Here is a 17773-nt window from a genome sequence, read left to right as displayed (position 1 = left end):
CAGTAAGACAGCAGATATCAGTATGACAGTAGATTGCAGTATGACAGTAGAGAAGTAGAGAGCAGTATTATGGCAGAGTGTAGTATGACAGTACAGTGTAGTAGTCTAATAGTAGATTGTAGTATGACAGTATAGTGTAGTAGAATGACAGTAGGTTGTAGTAAAACAGCAAGTACAGTTTGAGATGGAGTGCAGTATGACAGCAGAGTGCAGTATGACAGTGGAGTACAGTATGACAGCAGAGTGCAGTATGGTGATTGAGAGTAATATGAGAGTAGAGTGCAGTATGACAGTGGAGTACAGTATGACAGCAGAGTGCAGTATGGTGATTGAGAGTAATATGAGAGTACAGTGCTGTATAACAGTAGGTGCAGTATGACAGGTAGAGTGCATTAAGACAGTAGAATGCAGTATGACAGTATAATGCAGTATGGTAGTAGAGTGCACTATGACAGAACAGTGCAGTATGAAAGTTCAGTGCAGTGTCAGAGTGCAGTGTGACAGCAGAGTACAGCATTCAGAGTAGAGGAGTGCAGTATGGCAGTACAGTATAGCTGCAGAGTGCAGTATTGTGATTGAGAGCAGTATGAGAGTGGAGGGCAGCATTACAACACAGTATGTCTTCACAATGCAGTATGAGAGCAAGTACAATATGATAGTGGCGTGCAATGTGACAGTACAGCATGGTTTCAGATTGTACTATGGCTTCAGAGTGCAGTACAGTGATTGAGAGCAGTATGCCAGTATAAGTGTACAGTGTGGCAGTGGAGTGCAGTGTGACTGTACAGTGTGACAGCAGAGTACAGTGTGAGAGTGGAGTGGAGTGTGACTGTACAGTGTAAAAGTGGAGTGCAGTATGACTGTACAGTGTGACAGTGGAGTGTAATGTGACTGTACAGTGTGACAGCAGAGTACAGTGTGCCAGTTGAGTGTAATGTGACTGTACAGTGTGACCGTAGAGTGTAGTGTGACTGTACAGTACAGTGTGACAGTGGAGTGTAATGTCACTGTACAGTGTGACAGTGGAGTGTAGCCGGGTGTATATGTGTGTGTTGTCTCCTCTCTCTCTCCCTCGGTAGACGGTAGAGTCGACTTGTCTCTCTCTCTCCGGCGTCGGCAGTAGAAGGCAGGCAGGCTGAGAGCAGAGCGGCCCATATGACGGGAGTCATGTGACCTCCGATGTCACAGTGACATCACACTGGTTTCTCTGCATGCGAACTAGAGAGCTCGGTGCTCAGTGCGCTGTCAGTCACCGTCCGCTCCAATACGAGTATTGTCCGGTGTACTGTGTGCGGGGTGTCGGCACTCTCCGGGAACACCGGGCTCCCATCCCCGCCTCCTCCTCCTCTCTATCAGAGCCGGTCTATGAGCGCCGCTCCTGGAGGACGATTTGATCGGAGTGACAAGACGGCGGACACGGGGGATGGAAGGACGAGCCTGACTGCTGGCAGCACCGAGCCGGGGAAAAGTTTTCCAACTCTGCCAGAGGCGCTGGGGGGCGATGAGAGAAGAGTGCGGGCTGTGAGCTCCGTCCACCTACCTCGGAGGCTGTGCCCGGACACCCGCTCCCGCTGTCACCCATCGGGGATCGGATCTGGGTCAGCGATCGGGGTGGGAGATCGGGCTGTGTGTGCTGACCTCGGGGTGTGCCGTTGGATCGGATGTGGCAGGGGGCAGAGGATCTCCGCCAGCAGACTACCATGTCCTAGGAGGAGAGGTGAGTGAGCCATGGACACCGAGCAAAGTCCACACCGTGTGCATGGACACCAGACATCCCCCCCCCACCCCCCTCATCATCACCATCAGACTGAGCTCTCCTCTACACCTGAAGGGTTAAGTGTCACCTGTGCCCGCCCCATGCACACTGTGCCACCTACCTGTGTGTGGGGTGCACCCCCCACCCCCTCCACTCTCCTATGTGTTTACTTCTCCCACCCAGACACAGACTCAGACAGGGCTGTCTCCTCCATAGGCTGCACTGCATCTCATACTACACCACACTCACACACTATATTGGGGGCATTTCTACCACACTTCATCTGCAATCCTCACCATATATTATAGGATCAACTACAAAATCCACCCACACAGCTCATCACATGTGTCATACATGACCCTGTCCTCACATCTCCTTCTACCAGCAATATTAGCATTTCTACTATTGTCAATATTATCAGTTCTAGTATTATTATTATTATTTTATTATTATATACATTTGACAGCTGACATCTGTGTGTGTCAATATTGTGGAATCCAGACTTCCCTGGACATGTATTCTGAGTTGGTATTGATGATGAGGAGGAGGATGAGGAGGAGGAGGATTTATCTGGGAAGATGATTGATCTGATGGTGTGTATTGGCAGTGCCTGACATGATCGCTATGAAATAATGATCCTCAGTGATGGGTGTAGTTCACTGGGAACTTTTCTTCCACTATTAATATAAATGCTCCTTTCCATGATCTACACTGGATCACCGACGTGGAACTTTCCATCACACACCCCATCATTTGACACATTCAGCTCTATTTACTAAGAATCTGGAGCAGCTGTGCCTGACAGCCAATCCGTTTTTAGCTTTCATGTTCAAGGCTTCATTGAAGGAGCTGAAGATAGAAGCTGATTGGTTACTATGCACAGCTCTAGATTCTGGCTACTCAGTGTTAGTTTGCTCAGGTGCTGTATATCCTGCTATTTTTTTTTTTTTTTAAATACTTGTTTTTGTTTTTTAAATTAAAAAAATATTTTTTATAAAATGTTGTAAAACATCCTTTGCTTTCTGATCTCCTGCAGCCTTTTTGCAGCCAGTTCTGTCTGCAGGCACTCAGACAAGGGCTGCATGGCATGTCTCAGGGCGGGTTTCCTGATGGTGACTACAGTGGACCATGATGTGTCGTAGAAATGGTCACCTGTAGTCTTCACCTTCAGAAGCCCATAGGACAATGCAGGAGAACAACTGGAAAACGGGGGTTGTCACCCTATTAAAAGAAGTGCCTCAACAAGGGCCATCATGATGTGGTCACCAGGTCTTATTTTAATAAAAATATGAGATTTAAAAATATAAAAAAATATATTTTTGAAATGGTATTAACATGTTAAAGGAAAGGTCATTTTTATTAATGTTCAATGATTTGTGTAGCACTTGTATACGCTATATTATTATTTTTTGTTTGTTTGTTTTTTTTCCCACCAAAGTGGAGCTACCCTTATTGGTGATTTAATACTTGTCTGCAAGGTGGGAGAAGGAGCGATGTGCAGTAACTTACAGTAACCAGTCATTTCAACTTGCTTTCCTAAAAGTGGAATTTAACTCAGATTTTAAAAACTTGTAAGCAGGAAGGATGCTTATTGCATAAAAGACATACTATATTATTATTATACAGGATTTATATAGCACCAACAGTTTGCACAGAGCTTTACGACATGAGGGTATACAGTACAGTTACAATACAATTCAATACAGGAGGAATCAGAGGGCCCTGCTCATTAGAGCTTACAATCTATAAACTATAGGGGGGGATTTGCTAAAAGGGGGCAGCTGGACATAGTAACCAATCAGCTTCTAGCTTCAGCTTGTACAGTTATGCTTTAAAAATGAAAGCTGATTGCTTGCTGTGCAGAGCCGCTTCAGATTTAGTAAGTTCTTCTCTAGGTTTCTTCTGCAATAAGGGCTTCTTACCTTCCTCCCCCAGCATGCACAGTACAGTGTGCATGCTCTGCACACCTCGGTGCTGGGATGAATGAACTCCTGTGGTTACACATGGGAGTTATGTCATCTTAGCCAATCAAGATGGCCGGAGACTCTGAACCCAGAAGATATCATTGCCAGTGAGGAAGGAGGGAGGAAGGAGAATACTAAAAGGTTTAGTTCTGCTTTAGCCTCGGTTCACACCCATGCAGTTTGCATTTGTTTCTGTAATTCTTTTTGCTGTGTGTTTTTGCATGCACAATTTTGCCGCGATTTGCGTTTCTGCATTTTTTATGCTTTTTTTTTTGCCCAATTTGTTGGCCAGAATAAAATCCGCAGATCACGGTAAAAATGTACTACATACTTTTCTGCAGCTTCTCTATTGAAGTCTATACTCTATACCAAAAAAGCAGTAAGAGGACTGTTTTGCATTTAAAAAAGTCCCTGACCCTTTCCAAAAGCACAGCGCCTGAAAAAAGCATAGAGGTGAATGTCCCCTATAGGAAAACATGTTAAATGATCTGTAGTTCTGCGATTCTGCAAAAAGCACCAAAACAAAACGCGTAGGTGTGAACCAGGCCTAACGCAGTACAAATGCAAGTGTTTTTGCTGTGTTTTTACTGCTTTTGTGCATTTTTCACAGGACATGTGAAACTGCATCAAAAACGTACTCACTGTTTCTTTTTCTATGCATTTTAATGGGGAAGTGCATTTTTGGTGTTTTTTTTTTTTTTGTTTACGGCACCATTAATGCAGCAAGCAGGAATTTATTAAACGCGTCTGACCTGCAACGGATCCATAGGATTACATGGCCACACATTTTTTTTCCATATTTTTTTATGCAAAAGTGGAAGAAAAATGGATCAGCAGGAAAGCAGCCTTAAAGAAAAGTCCCCCCCCCCCCCCACACAAAAAAATGAGAAGCAGCTACAAATACCGAGGCTCCTGACTTAAAATATTAGGACACTTACCTGTCCTGGAGTCCAGTGATGTCGGCACCCCAGCCGACTCTCGGTTGCTGCTGCTGCCATTCATGGTGAAGGAAGCCGGCAGTGAAACCTTCTTGGCTTGATAGCCGGTTCCCTACTGCGCATGCATGAAGCGCGCTGTGCTTTCTAACGTCAGAGGAAGTAGGAGGGGGGCCGCGGTGCAGTTTCCTGGAAGTGGGGATGGGTACCTGTCAAAAACAGGTTCCCATTCCCCCTCTCCTGCCTGAAAGGTGGGAATTGTGGCAGGGGTGGGGGGAACTTTTGGGTTCTAAACCCCCAAAATCCTGTCTTCCTCCACCTTCCAGTGATGCAATAGTGACATCCCTGGCTGCCCATTGGCATCCTCTCCTTGGCTACTTTTGGGTTCTGGGTTTTCAGCCTCTTGATTGGCTGGTGGGGGGAATGACACCATGCATGCACAGGGTACATTCTATAGACTGTGAACAGGCAGGTAAGTGTTATTAGAGAAGTGACCTTACATGTTTCTTCTGCAATAAGGACTGTGCAGTTTTTGTATTAGTTTACTTCCACTTTAGGTCTAGATTCACACTTGTGCAGCCATATTATTATTATTTTATTTTTCTGTAGGCGTTTTTATGAGTTCCCATTGAAGTCAATGTGGCCCAGAATGCATTACACCATGGGAGCAGGATCACCTTTTGCACAGGTGTGCCCCATAGACAGTAATGGGAGGCCACTTGTCATATGGGAACTGGGTGCAAGCTATGAATGATTGTAAGCCTCCATTCACCAGTGTGTGATCACATGACCGATCCCGGAGTGACAACCGATTGTGTGTATGATCGGTCATATAAACACACGTCCCGCCCCCTCTAGGTGTATGTACGTATACGGCTTCTCCCCCCACAACTTTCCGCTGTCATTGTCGGCCACGGAAAGGGTTATCTGCTGTGTCGCAGCAACTTAATATCAGTCATGCCACCCTCTCCATAACTGACAGGTCAGCCGAGCCAGTGAGGCGGCGGGGAGCGGTGACGGCGTGTCGTGGGGGGAGAGGAGCGCCTCCGGCCGGACACGTGACTTAACCCCTCGTGTGCCCGCCGCTGTCAGCCAGACATAGAGAGAGGGAGGGCGGGGTCATGTGACCGGTACCGGGCATGAGGAGAGTGTGCAACATGTGTGAGTCACTCCGAGCCGGGGACAGGTAGACGAATGGCAGCGCTGTTCTGTCTCCTCTATTGTGTACAGGTAGAATAATGTCAGCACCGTGTACAGGTAGAATAATGTCAGCACCGTGTACAGGTAGAATAATGTCAGCACCGTGTACGGGTAGAAGAAGAATGTCAGCACCGTGTACAGGTAGAATAATGTCAGCACCGTGTACAGGTAGAATAATGTCAGCACCGTGTACAGGTAGAATAATGTCAGCACCGTGTACGGGTAGAAGAATGTCAGCACCGTGTACAGGTAGAATAATGTCAGCACCGTGTACGGGTAGAAGAATGTCAGCATCGTGTACAGGTAGAATAATGTCAGCACCGTGTACAGGTAGAATAATGTCAGCACCGTGTACAGGTAGAATAATGTCAGCACCGTGTACGGGTAGAAGAATGTCAGCACCGTGTACAGGTAGAATAATGTCAGCACCGTGTACGGGTAGAAGAATGTCAGCATCGTGTACAGGTAGAATAATGTCAGCACCGTGTACAGGTAGAATAATGTCAGCACCGTGTACAGGTAGAATAATGTCAGCACCGTGTACGGGTAGAAGAATGTCAGCACCGTGTACAGGTAGACTAATGTCAGCACCGTGTACAGGTAGAATAATGTCAGCACCGTGTACAGGTAGAATAATGTCAGCACCGTGTACAGGTAGAATAATGTCAGCACCGTGTACGGGTAGAAGAATGTCAGCACCGTGTACAGGTAGACTAATGTCAGCACCGTGTACAGGTAGAAGAATAACAGCACCGTGTACAGGTAGAAGAATGTCAGCACCGTGTACAGGTAGACTAATGTCAGCACCGTGTACAGGTAGAAGAATAACAGCACCGTGTACAGGTAGAAGAATGTCAGCACCGTGTACAGGTAGACTAATGTCAGCACTGTGTACAGGTAGAATAATGTCAGCACCGTGTACAGGTAGAAGAATGTCAGCACCGTGTACAGGTAGACTAATGTCAGCACCGTGTACAGGTAGAAGAATAACAGCACCGTGTACAGGTAGAAGAATGTCAGCACCGTGTACAGGTAGACTAATGTCAGCACCGTGTACAGGTAGAAGAATAACAGCACCGTGTACAGGTAGAAGAATGTCAGCACCGTGTACAGGTAGACTAATGTCAGCACTGTGTACAGGTAGAAGAATAACAGCACCGTGTACAGGTAGAAGAATGTCAGCACCGTGTACAGGTAGACTAATGTCAGCACCGTGTACAGGTAGAAGAATAACAGCACCGTGTACAGGTAGAAGAATGTCAGCACCGTGTACAGGTAGACTAATGTCAGCACCGTGTACAGGTAGAAGAATGTCAGCACTGTGTACAGGTAGAATAATGTCAGCACCGTGTACAGGTAGAAGAATGTCAGCACCGTGTACAGGTAGAATAATGTCAGCACCGTGTACAGGTAGAATAATGTCAGCACTGTGTACAGGTAGAAGAATAACAGCACCGTGTACAGGTAGAAGAATGTCAGCACCGTGTACAGGTAGACTAATGTCAGCACCGTGTACAGGTAGAAGAATAACAGCACCGTGTACAGGTAGAAGAATGTCAGCACCGTGTACAGGTAGACTAATGTCAGCACCGTGTACAGGTAGAAGAATGTCAGCACTGTGTACAGGTAGAATAATGTCAGCACCGTGTACAGGTAGAAGAATGTCAGCACCGTGTACAGGTAGAATAATGTCAGCACCGTGTACAGGTAGAAGAATGTCAGCACTGTGTACGGGTAGAATAATAACAGCACCGTGTACAGGTTGACTAATGTCAGCACCATGTACAGGTAGACTAATGTCAGCATCGTGTACATGTAGAATAATGTCAGCACCTGGTACAGGTAGAAGAATAACAGCATGGTGTACAGCTAGACTAATGTCAGCACCGTGTACAGGTAGACTAATGTCAGCACCGTGTACAGGTAGAAGAATGTCAGCACCGTGTACAGGTAGACTAATGTCAGCACCGTGTACAGGTAGAAGAATGTCAGCACCGTGTACAGGTAAACTAATGTCAGCACCGTGTACAGGTAGAAGAATGTCAGCACCGTGTACAGGTAGAAGAATGTCAGCACCATGTACAGGTAGACTAATGTCAGCACCGTGTACAGGTAGACTAATGTCAGCACTGTGTACAGGTAGAAGAATGTCAGCACCGTGTACAGGTAGAAGAATGTCAGCACCGTGTACAGGTAGAAGAATGAGAGCACCGTGTACAGGTAGAAGAATGTCAGCACCGTGTACAGGTAGAAGAATAACAGCATGGTGTACAGGTAGACTAATGTCAGCACCATGTACAGGTAGACTAATGTCAGCACCGTGTACAGGTAGAATACTGTCAGCACCGTGTACAGGTAGAATAATAACAGCATGGTGTACAGGTAGACTAATGTCAGCACCATGTACAGGTAGACTAATGGTAACACGGTGTACAGGTAGAATAATAATAGCACAGTGTACAGGTAGACAAATATCAGCAACATGCACAGGTAGACTAATGGTAACACGGTGTATAGTTAGAAGAATAACAGCACGGTGTACAGGTAGCCTAATGTCAGCAACGTGTACAGGTAGACGAATGTCAGCACTGTGTACAGGTAGACGAATGTCAGCACTGTGTACAGGTAGACGAATGTCAGCACTGTGTACAGGTAGACTAATGTCTGCACCGTGTACAGGTAGACGAATGTCAGCGTGGTGTACAGGTAGGTGAATTTAGATAATGTGTACAGGTAGATGAATGTCGGCACCGTGTACAGGTAGACTAATGTTAGCGCAGTGTACAGGTAGACTAATGGAGGTGTACAGGTTAAAGAATAACAGCATGGTGTACAGGTAGACTAATGGCAGCACCGTGGACGGATGGCAGTAATGTGTACAGGTAGACTTATGGCAGTGCTGCTCTGTCTCCGCTACTGTGTACAAGTAGACTAATGATGGCACTGTTTACAGGTAGACGGATGACAGTGCTGCTCTGCCGCTACTTTGTACATGGAGGCACTGTGTACAGGTAAAAGAATAACAGCACTATGTACAGGTAGACTAATGTCAGCACCGTGAACAGGTAGACTGATTTCAGTACTGTATGCAGGTAGACTGATGTCAGCACCGTGTACAGGTAAACTAATGGCAGTACTGTATGCCGGTAGACTGATGTCAGCACCGTGTACAGGTAGACTGATGTCAGCACCGTGTACAGGTAGACTGATGTCAGCACCGTGTACAGGTAGACTGATGTCAGCACAGTGTACAGGTAGACTAATGTTAGCACTATGTACAGGTAGATGAATTTCAGCACCTTGTACAGGTAGAAGAACAGGTAGACTAATGTCAGCACCGTGTACAGATAGACTTATTAGTTGCACCTTGTACATGTAGATTAATGGCAGCACTGCTCTGTCTCCAGTACCGTGTATATTTATTATAGGTCTTTATTTTTGCAGCACTTTACATACTGTGTATCCACACAAGTATAGAGTAAAAATAGCACTGCTCTATCTCCAACACTAGGTACAGGTAGATCAATGGCAGCCCTGTTCTGTCTCCAATCCTGGGTAAAAACTGCAGGCAGCATTATGTATGGACCAATGGCAGCACTGAGTACTAATAGACCAATGGCATCACTGTTGACTGGTAGACCATTGGCAGCACGGGGTACTGGTAGAGCAATGACAGCAACATGTACTGGTAGAGCAATAGAGGTACTATGAACTGATAGACTGATGGCAGTACCCGCCTCTGGTAGACTGGCAGTACTATAGACTGGCAAACCAATGGCAGCACTGTGGACTGATATACCCATGGCAGCACCGTGGACTGGTAGACCAAGGGTAGCACTGTGGACTGGTAGACCAATGGTAGCAACATGCATTGGTAGATGGAGGGCAGAACTGTGGACTGGTTGACTGATGGCAGTACAGGTAAACCAATGACAGCACTGGGCTTGTAGACTGATGGCAGTACTGGTAAAGCAATGGCAGCACTGTGGACTGGTAGACCCATGGGAACACCATGGACTGGTAGAACAATGGTAGCACTGTGGATTGGTGGATGGATGGCAGCACCGTGGACTGATGGCAGTACTGGTAAACCAATGGCAACAACGTGGGCTGGTAGACTGATGGCAGTACTGGTAAACTAATGGCAGCACTGTGGGCTGGTAGACTTATGGCAGTACTGGTAAAGCAATAGCAGCACCCTGGGCTGGTAGACTGATGGCAGTACTGGTAAACCGATGGCAGCACTGTGGGCTGGTAGACTGATGACAATATTGGTAAAGCAATAGCAGCACTGTGGGCTGGTAGCCTGATGGCAGTACTGGTAAACCAATGGCAGCACTGTGGGCTGGTAGACTTATGGCAGTACTGGTAAAGCAATAGCAGCACCGTGAGCTTGTAGACTGATGGCAGTACTGGTAAACCAATGACAGCACTGTGGACTGGTAGACTGATGGCAGTACTGGTAAACCAATGGCAGCACTGTGGGCTGGTAGACTTATGGCAGTACTGGTAGAGCAATAGCAGCACCGTAGGCTGGTAGACTGATGGCAGTATTGGTAAAGCAATAGCAGCACTGTGGGCTGGTAGACTGATGGCAGTACTGGCAAACCAATGACAGCACTGTGGACTGGTAGACCAATGACAGTACTGTAGACTGGTGGACCCATGGCAGCACTGTGGACTGGTAGACTGATGGTGGCACTGTGAACTGGTAAGCCAAGGCAGTACTGCTCTGCCTCCAGTACTGGGTACAGGTAGTCTAATGGCAGTACTGCTCTGTCTCTGGCACTGTGCCTACCAGCTACCACCCCTGGAGGATGGAAAGCAGGTATAGGACATCCTGCTTGGGGGGGGGGGGGGGGGGGTGACAACAACTGCCAACAGAGAATTTATACAGGTAGGGAGCAAGTGGAAATGTCAGAACTCTTGAATGAGTCTCTAGGCCAGTGCCTGCTGCCCCATAATACTGAGCTCCTTTCTTCTGCCTGTGATTTGTACAGTGAAAAGAAACATAAAGGACAGGAAATAACATGCAGAATTATAAACAAAATATCTATAAACCATATATAAAAGATTGTGCATTTAGCAACATATTTGAAATTGTGAAGGCAACAAGAGATTTCCATTTCCCTTAACGCTTGAGGGTGATTTTTAGTTTTAGGGACCTTTTGCAGTGTGTGACACATTAATATGCCTTGCATTTAGGCAGCCCATTGAATACAATAGGCTTCTTATGCACAAAAACATCCTAATTATCAGACGTGTCAGATAATTTTTACCACTTTGCACTATGGTGTGTTGCAGCACATGTGTGATAAATCATTCTTAGACATTATGTTTCTACCCATGCTATAGGTTGCAGCTAAAGCTGCTTGCTACATGAATATGAGGACATGGATTTGAAATGGGGCAGAAGAGAGAAGTAGAGATTTGTTGTTCTTAAAATGGTTGGGGTGAAGTCTCAACAAGAAGATATCGGGGAAATTTAGAAAAACTGGAGCAGGTGGAATCTTTGCATGGCGGCAACCAATCAGTATCCAGCTTTCATTTTCAAAGCTGAACAATCTGAAGATAGGAGCTGATTGGTTGGAATGCGCAGCTGCTCCAAATTCTGTGTGCTCCAGTTTTTGATAAATTCCACCCATTGCACATAGATGGGGGAATAAAGACATTTGCTTTCTTTTAAATGTTCAACAGCTAGGAAATGTTGGAGCTTAATGCCGGTTCTTGATCCCACTTGGTAAACAATGAAGATTTAATTGCTCTGCATCATCAATCTTTTTCAGGTGACAGCAAGCTGCCTAGCTGTCTAATATTTTACAGCATAACGGTTTATAGTGGTTAGATCAGATGGTTTCTCAAAGTCACACAGAATGTACGTTTAATGGCGGCAAACAGTGAAGGACTTATACTGTACACGTTCTCATGTGAGCTGGACTGTCACGCATATACTGTCAGCATGTGACATCTATAATTCATATGACTCTTCTCCTAGGATACAGAAATGAATAGAACTGCACCTAATACAGTCCATGATATGTTAGTGTTATCTGCTACACTCTACAAGTACCCCACCACTCACCATATTTAACAAAGTCAGCGTTTGACATTCAGGAGGGATTAGGTTCAATGATATATGTTGTGTATATATATATACATATACATATATATATATATATATATATATATACAGTGGTAATAAACCTAACTTGCAATTCTTATACTAACCCTGCAATCGTGTATTGGTATAAATAAAAAAATCTCTCTCTCTCTCTGTATATTTATCTTTATATATACATATAGAGAAAGTGTTTCTATGTATCCCAATACAGGATTGCAGGTAGTAGCGGCCTGTCCATTAAGGGCAGACGGGCGCCGCCCCCTCTATCACACCACACCTCTATATGAGTGATGGATAGATTCATGCATAGCATAAATCTATCCATGGCCACCACAGCCACCTCCTATTCATGCTTCTAGCCCCTTTAAGGATGCCGGGTGTGTGAATTACAGTGGCGGAGGTGTTTTTTGAAGCACCTGATTAGAGCCATAGGTTCTAATAGGCTTCAAAATAGGATGGACTCGGAGAGCAGAGCATTACGCTTGGAGCCCACCCAGGTTTATTAGAAAAGCAAATGAATGTTCGCTTTTCCAAATGAACCCGCCTCTCCACCATTTAGGAAGCGCAGGTCTGATACCCACCGCCTGACTGGCTGAAATAACAGGCGATCCTTTAGGATGACTAGCAGGAGGAAAGAAGAGATGCACGGCAGAAGCATGGAGGACACAGCAGCCGCCGCCTGACCCCCAGCTCACTGCTGCCTGACCCGCTGCCCATCCCACAGCTCGCCGTTGTCACCCGCTGCCTGACTCGCTGCCAAGACTACGAGCTGGTGGGTGTAGGGTGTGCTGATTAAATGCCGCCAGCGTGTCACAGTGGCTGCATTTGATGGGCACAGTGGTGGCATTTGATGGGCACAGTGAGGCTGCAATTGATGTTTTTTTTCTCCGTTTTTTTTCGTTTGTTTGCACCACTGATTGAAGAATTGGTATAAGAATTGCAAGTTAGGTTTATTACCGTAGATTTAACATGCCTCACTATCAGATGTTTTGTGATTATTTTTTATTTAGCTGGATACTTTCTGTCATTACCATGACCGCTACCTGAACAAAGTGTGTTAATTTTTTTGCCGTCTGCAGTTAATTCCTGAAACACTGGCACTAACGGCACTTTCACACTGGGGTGGGGGGCATTAGCGGATAAAGCGCTACTAATACTAGCGCTTTACCACTGTAATAGTGGTGCTTTTCGGCCGCTAGCGGGGAGCTTTTTAACCCCCCCCCCCCCCGCTAGCAGCCGAATAAAGAGTTAAAAGGGCCACTTCTGAAGCACTTTGGCAGCGCTGCCCATTGTTTGCAATGGACAGGAGTGGTGGAGGAGCGATGTATACAATGCTCTGCCACTGCCCAAAAGATGCTGCTTGCAGGAATTTTCCTAATGTCCCTGAAGCGCACAGCCCCAGTGTAAAAGCACTCAGGCTTTCACACTAGGGCTGCAGGGGAGGTGTTTTTGAGGCACTTTACAGGTGCTAGTCTTAACCCAAAAGAGCCTGGAAAAACACCCCAGTGTGACAAAGGGTCTAACATCTAATTCAAGCCCTGATCTAGGTTTATCTTTTTTATACAAGTATTTATTTGTAACAGAGTTGTCTTTACCATCTTCTCTTCTAGAGAAGATCCACAAAGATACAATGTATCTTTTTCTCCTCGCATAGGAGAAAGATACAAGGGAGGTGTCTACTGTTAACTGGCTATCACAGTAAATATGTTATCATGAAAGTGATTGTAAAGTCTTGTTTTTTTTTTTTTCTATAAAAATAACAAACATGTCATACTTACCTGCTCTGTGCAGGCAACCAAGCACAACATGCTTTAAAATTGGGCACAACCATGCAGCAACGACAAACTACATACATTTTTAAAAGCCTTTAAAAGACTTTACAGGTTACCACTTTAGATTTACAGAGGAGGTCTACTGCTAAAATTACTGCCCCCAATCTGATGTTCATGGTAATACCTCACATGCATGGTGCAATTGCTGTTTACATATGACACTAGACCGACACTTGCGTTTGCCTTTGCTCGCAAGCACAGGGAGACAGGGATGCTTTTTTTTTATTATAATTAATTTCGATTTTTTTTTACACTGTTCTTTTTATTTATTTTTTAATAATTTTTAGTGTTATAACAGAGAATGTAAATATCCCCTATGACAGCAATAGGTAGTTACTCTACTTATCTACTTATTATTATTATTATTTTTTTTTATGGGTTTGTATATCTGGCAAAACCGAAGTCATAAAATGCTCGTAGCTTCCGGTTTCTTAGGCCATAGAGCTGATTGGAGCCATTCTGATCTTTGATCAGCTCTATGGTCAGCTGGTCATAGAGACAGGAGAACATGAGAAAACCAAGGAAGACGATGGGAGGGGGAGACTTTCCCTCCCACTGCTTGTAAAAGCAGTCTAGTGGCTAATTAAACATGAAGGCCGACCAATGGCTGAAAAGAACGATACCAAGATGATACCTAAACCTGCAGGCATCATTCTGGTATAACCACTCAGTTAACTCAATACGTTGATGGTCCTTGTTGGGCATATATTGTAATGTTCTTTTTTTTCATGCAGCCTGATGCCCACCATTAGAATACTGCCCTGCATCCACCCACTTTTAATGATGGGCATACATGCACCGTTTTTTTTTTTAAACTATGGTGGTGAAATCACCTCCTACAGCACTGGATTCGCTACATATCGTGAGAGCAAATAAATCAGTTCTGCAGCTGAATGGTGTACCTGAAAAGCAAACCATGGTAACAATAAAACATTGACTCAATAAAACAACAATCTGTGCCAAAAAAAGAGTTAAAAAATATATCCCAAAGCATGGGGGCAATCTGCCCCTAATGTTAGCGGCAAATCACCCCTCCACCCCGCTCTCATGCTTCGGCATACAGTGGTGTGAAAAAGTGTTTGCCTCCTTCCTCATTTCCTGTTCCTTTGCATGTTTGTCACACTTAAGTGTTTCGGAACATCAAACCAATTTAAACAATAGTCAAGGACAACACAAGTAAACACAAAATGCAATTTGTAAATGAAGGTGTTTATTATTAAAGGTGAAAAAAAATCCAAACCATCATGGCCCTGTGTGAAAAAGTGATTGCCCCCTAAACCTAATAACTGGTTGGGCCACCCTTAGCAGCAACAACTGCAACCAAGCGTTTGCGATAACGTGCAATGAGGCTTTTACAGCGTCCTGGAGGAATTTTGACCCACTCATCTTTGCAGAATTGTCCTAATTCAGTTACATTAGAGGGTTTTCGAGCATGAACGGCCTTTTTAAGGTCATACCACAACATCTCAATAGGATTCAGGTCAGGACTTTGGCTAGGCCACTCCAAAGTCTTCATTTTGTTTTTCTTCAGCCATTCGGTGGTGGACTTGCTGGTGTGTTTAGGATCATTGTCCTGCTGCAGAACCCAAGTTCGTTTCAGCTTGAGTACACGAACAGATGGTCGGACATTCTCCTTCAGGATCTCTTGGTAGACAGCAGAATTCATAGTTCCTTTTATCACGGCAAGTCTTCCAGGTCCTGAAGCAGCAAAACAGCCCCAGACCATCACACTACCACCACCATATTTTACTGTTGGTATAATGTTCTTTTTATGAAATGCAGTGTTCCTTCTACGCCAGATATACTTGGACACACACCTTCCAAAGAGTTCCAGTTTTGTCTCATCGGTCCACAGAATGTTGTCCCAAAAGTCTTGGGGATCATCAAGATGTGTTGTGGAGAAATTGAGACGAGCTTTGATGTTCTTTTTGCTCAGCAGTGGTTTTCTCCTTGGAACTCTGCCATTCAGGCCATTTTTGCCCAGTCTTTTCCTGATGGTGGAGGCATGAACGCTGACCTTAACTGAGGCAAGTGAGGCCTGCAGTTCCTTGGACGTTGTTGTGGGGTCTTTTGTGACCTCTTGGATGAGTCGTCGCTGCGCTCTTGGGGTAATTTTGGGCGGCCGGCCACTCCTGGGAAGGTTCACCACTGTTCCATGTCTTCGCCATTTGTGGATAATGGCTCTCACTGTGGTTCGCTGGATTCCCAAAGCTTTGGAAATGGCTTTATAACCCTTTCCAGACTGATAGATCTCAATTACTTTCTTTCTCAATTGTTCCTGAATTTCTTTGGGTCTCGGCATGATGTGTAGCTTTTAAGGATCTTCTGGTGGACCTTACTGTGTCAAGCAGCTCCTATTTAAGTGATGCCTTGATTGTGAACAGGTGTGGCAATAATCAGGCCTGGGTGTGGCTAGAGAAATTGAACTCAGGTGTGGACAACCACAGTTATAGTATGTTTTAACAAGGGGGGCAATCACTTTTTCACACAGGGCCATGATGGTTTGGATTTTTTTTCACCTTTAATAATAAACACCTTCATTTACAAATTGCATTTTGTGTTTACTTGTGTTGTCCTTGACTATTGTTTAAATTGGTTTGATGTTCCGAAACACTTAAGTGTGACAAACATGCAAAGGAACAGGAAATGAGGAAGGGGGCAAACACTTTTTCACACCACTGTATATGCTCTTTTTTTTTAACTGTGATGGTGAAATCACCTCCTACAGCACTGGAATTGCTGATTTACATATCATGGGAGCAAACGGCTGCGAGACTCTACTTGTGCTAGTCACCATGTCACCACTTGATACTGCAGTGGTGGTTTGACTACGACCAGGGTGTACTGGGCTGCTAGTGCTTGCCAGTTCACTAGAAGGATGAGCTGCACTAGTACTGGCTCTCTGCTCCTTACGAGAGCCCTGCGGTTCTTGCTCTTCAACAACAGCAGAAGAACGGGGTCGGGTACGCTTGACCTTGGCAGGGGCCACTACTCCGTCATCAGAGCTATCTGTCAGGGTGCCACTGCTGTCTATGGGTTTGAATACTGAGCCTGAATCTGACAGATGGGTGACTTCCTCTTCACTCTCATCTGTCATGCTTAGAAACGTGTAGGCCTCTTCACTAGTGTACCTTCACTTGGACATTTTGGCCTCTAAATTTACTGGTACAACTAGTGTGACTCACAAGAAAAAAACAGCATGTGACTGTCAGCGACTGCTTCAAATGCTACCAAAAAAATGGTTAGTGTTCGCATTGATACTGCACTTGGGTGGGCTGGGCGGAGGGGCTAAACGCAGGTGCTAGCAGGTATCTGGGCTGATCCTGCTAGTGCAGCATTTTTGGGAGCCTTAAACTACTGGGGATGCTAGTATAGATCTGATCAGATCCATTTAGACACTATACTACTAAGGGAGGTGTGTGCACTAATCTTACGCTACATGGGGCGATGGAGACACTAACTGATGCTAAAACCCTACTGATATTACCCGCAATCAGGCGGTCAGGGGGTTAAAACTTTATTGGGTTATATACTGCGGGTGCCCTGACGCTATAAAAAACAAACTAACTAGCCAGCGTAATTTGTAACACTAATACGGTGATCACTGGTGACAGGGGGTGAAAGGGTTAACTAGGGGACAATCAGGGGGTTAAAACCTTTATTAGGTAGTATATAGGGGTACCTGTCACTATAAAAACCTGACGGTGAAACAAATCAACTAACTGGCTAACCCGTGACACTAATACGGCGATCAGAAAAAATAACTATTAGTGACACTGGTGACAGGGGTTGAAAGGGTTAACTGGAGGCAATCAAGGGGTTAAACCTTTATTAAGTGGGTTTAGGGAGGTACTCTAGACCTACCTGGGCCTACTACTAACTGTCCTAACACTAATTACAGTCACAAATGACAACAATGCAGTGATCAGTGAAAAATCTGACAACTGCAATTGGTGACGCAGTGA

General features: G+C 45.2%; 1 protein-coding gene across 4 annotated transcripts in view; it reads left to right on the top strand.

The window, feature by feature from the left end:
- Positions 1-1132: 1132 nt before the first annotated feature.
- Positions 1133-17773, top strand: part of NR3C2 (nuclear receptor subfamily 3 group C member 2) — a 488739-nt gene continuing 472098 nt past the window's right edge. Inside the window, exon 1 of one of the 4 annotated variants that reach the window (XM_077477013.1) lies at positions 1133-1717. In XM_077477013.1, coding sequence (XP_077333139.1) covers positions 1366-1717 — 352 coding nt within the window. In that variant the 5' untranslated portion in view covers positions 1133-1365. Of the gene's footprint in view, positions 1718-5785; positions 5886-17773 lie in introns of those variants that run through there. The other 3 variants (XM_077477014.1, XM_077477016.1, XM_077477015.1) reach the window with 3 other exon arrangements.

This window comes from Lithobates pipiens, unplaced genomic scaffold, assembly GCF_037356315.1.
Source record: "Lithobates pipiens isolate NorthernLeopardFrog02 unplaced genomic scaffold, aLitPip1_a1.2 Scaffold_13, whole genome shotgun sequence".
In the NCBI taxonomy this organism is placed as follows: domain Eukaryota; kingdom Metazoa; phylum Chordata; class Amphibia; order Anura; family Ranidae; genus Lithobates; species Lithobates pipiens.
Note: the sequence above shows the minus strand (reverse complement) of the source record. Positions and strands in the feature narration are given on the sequence as shown.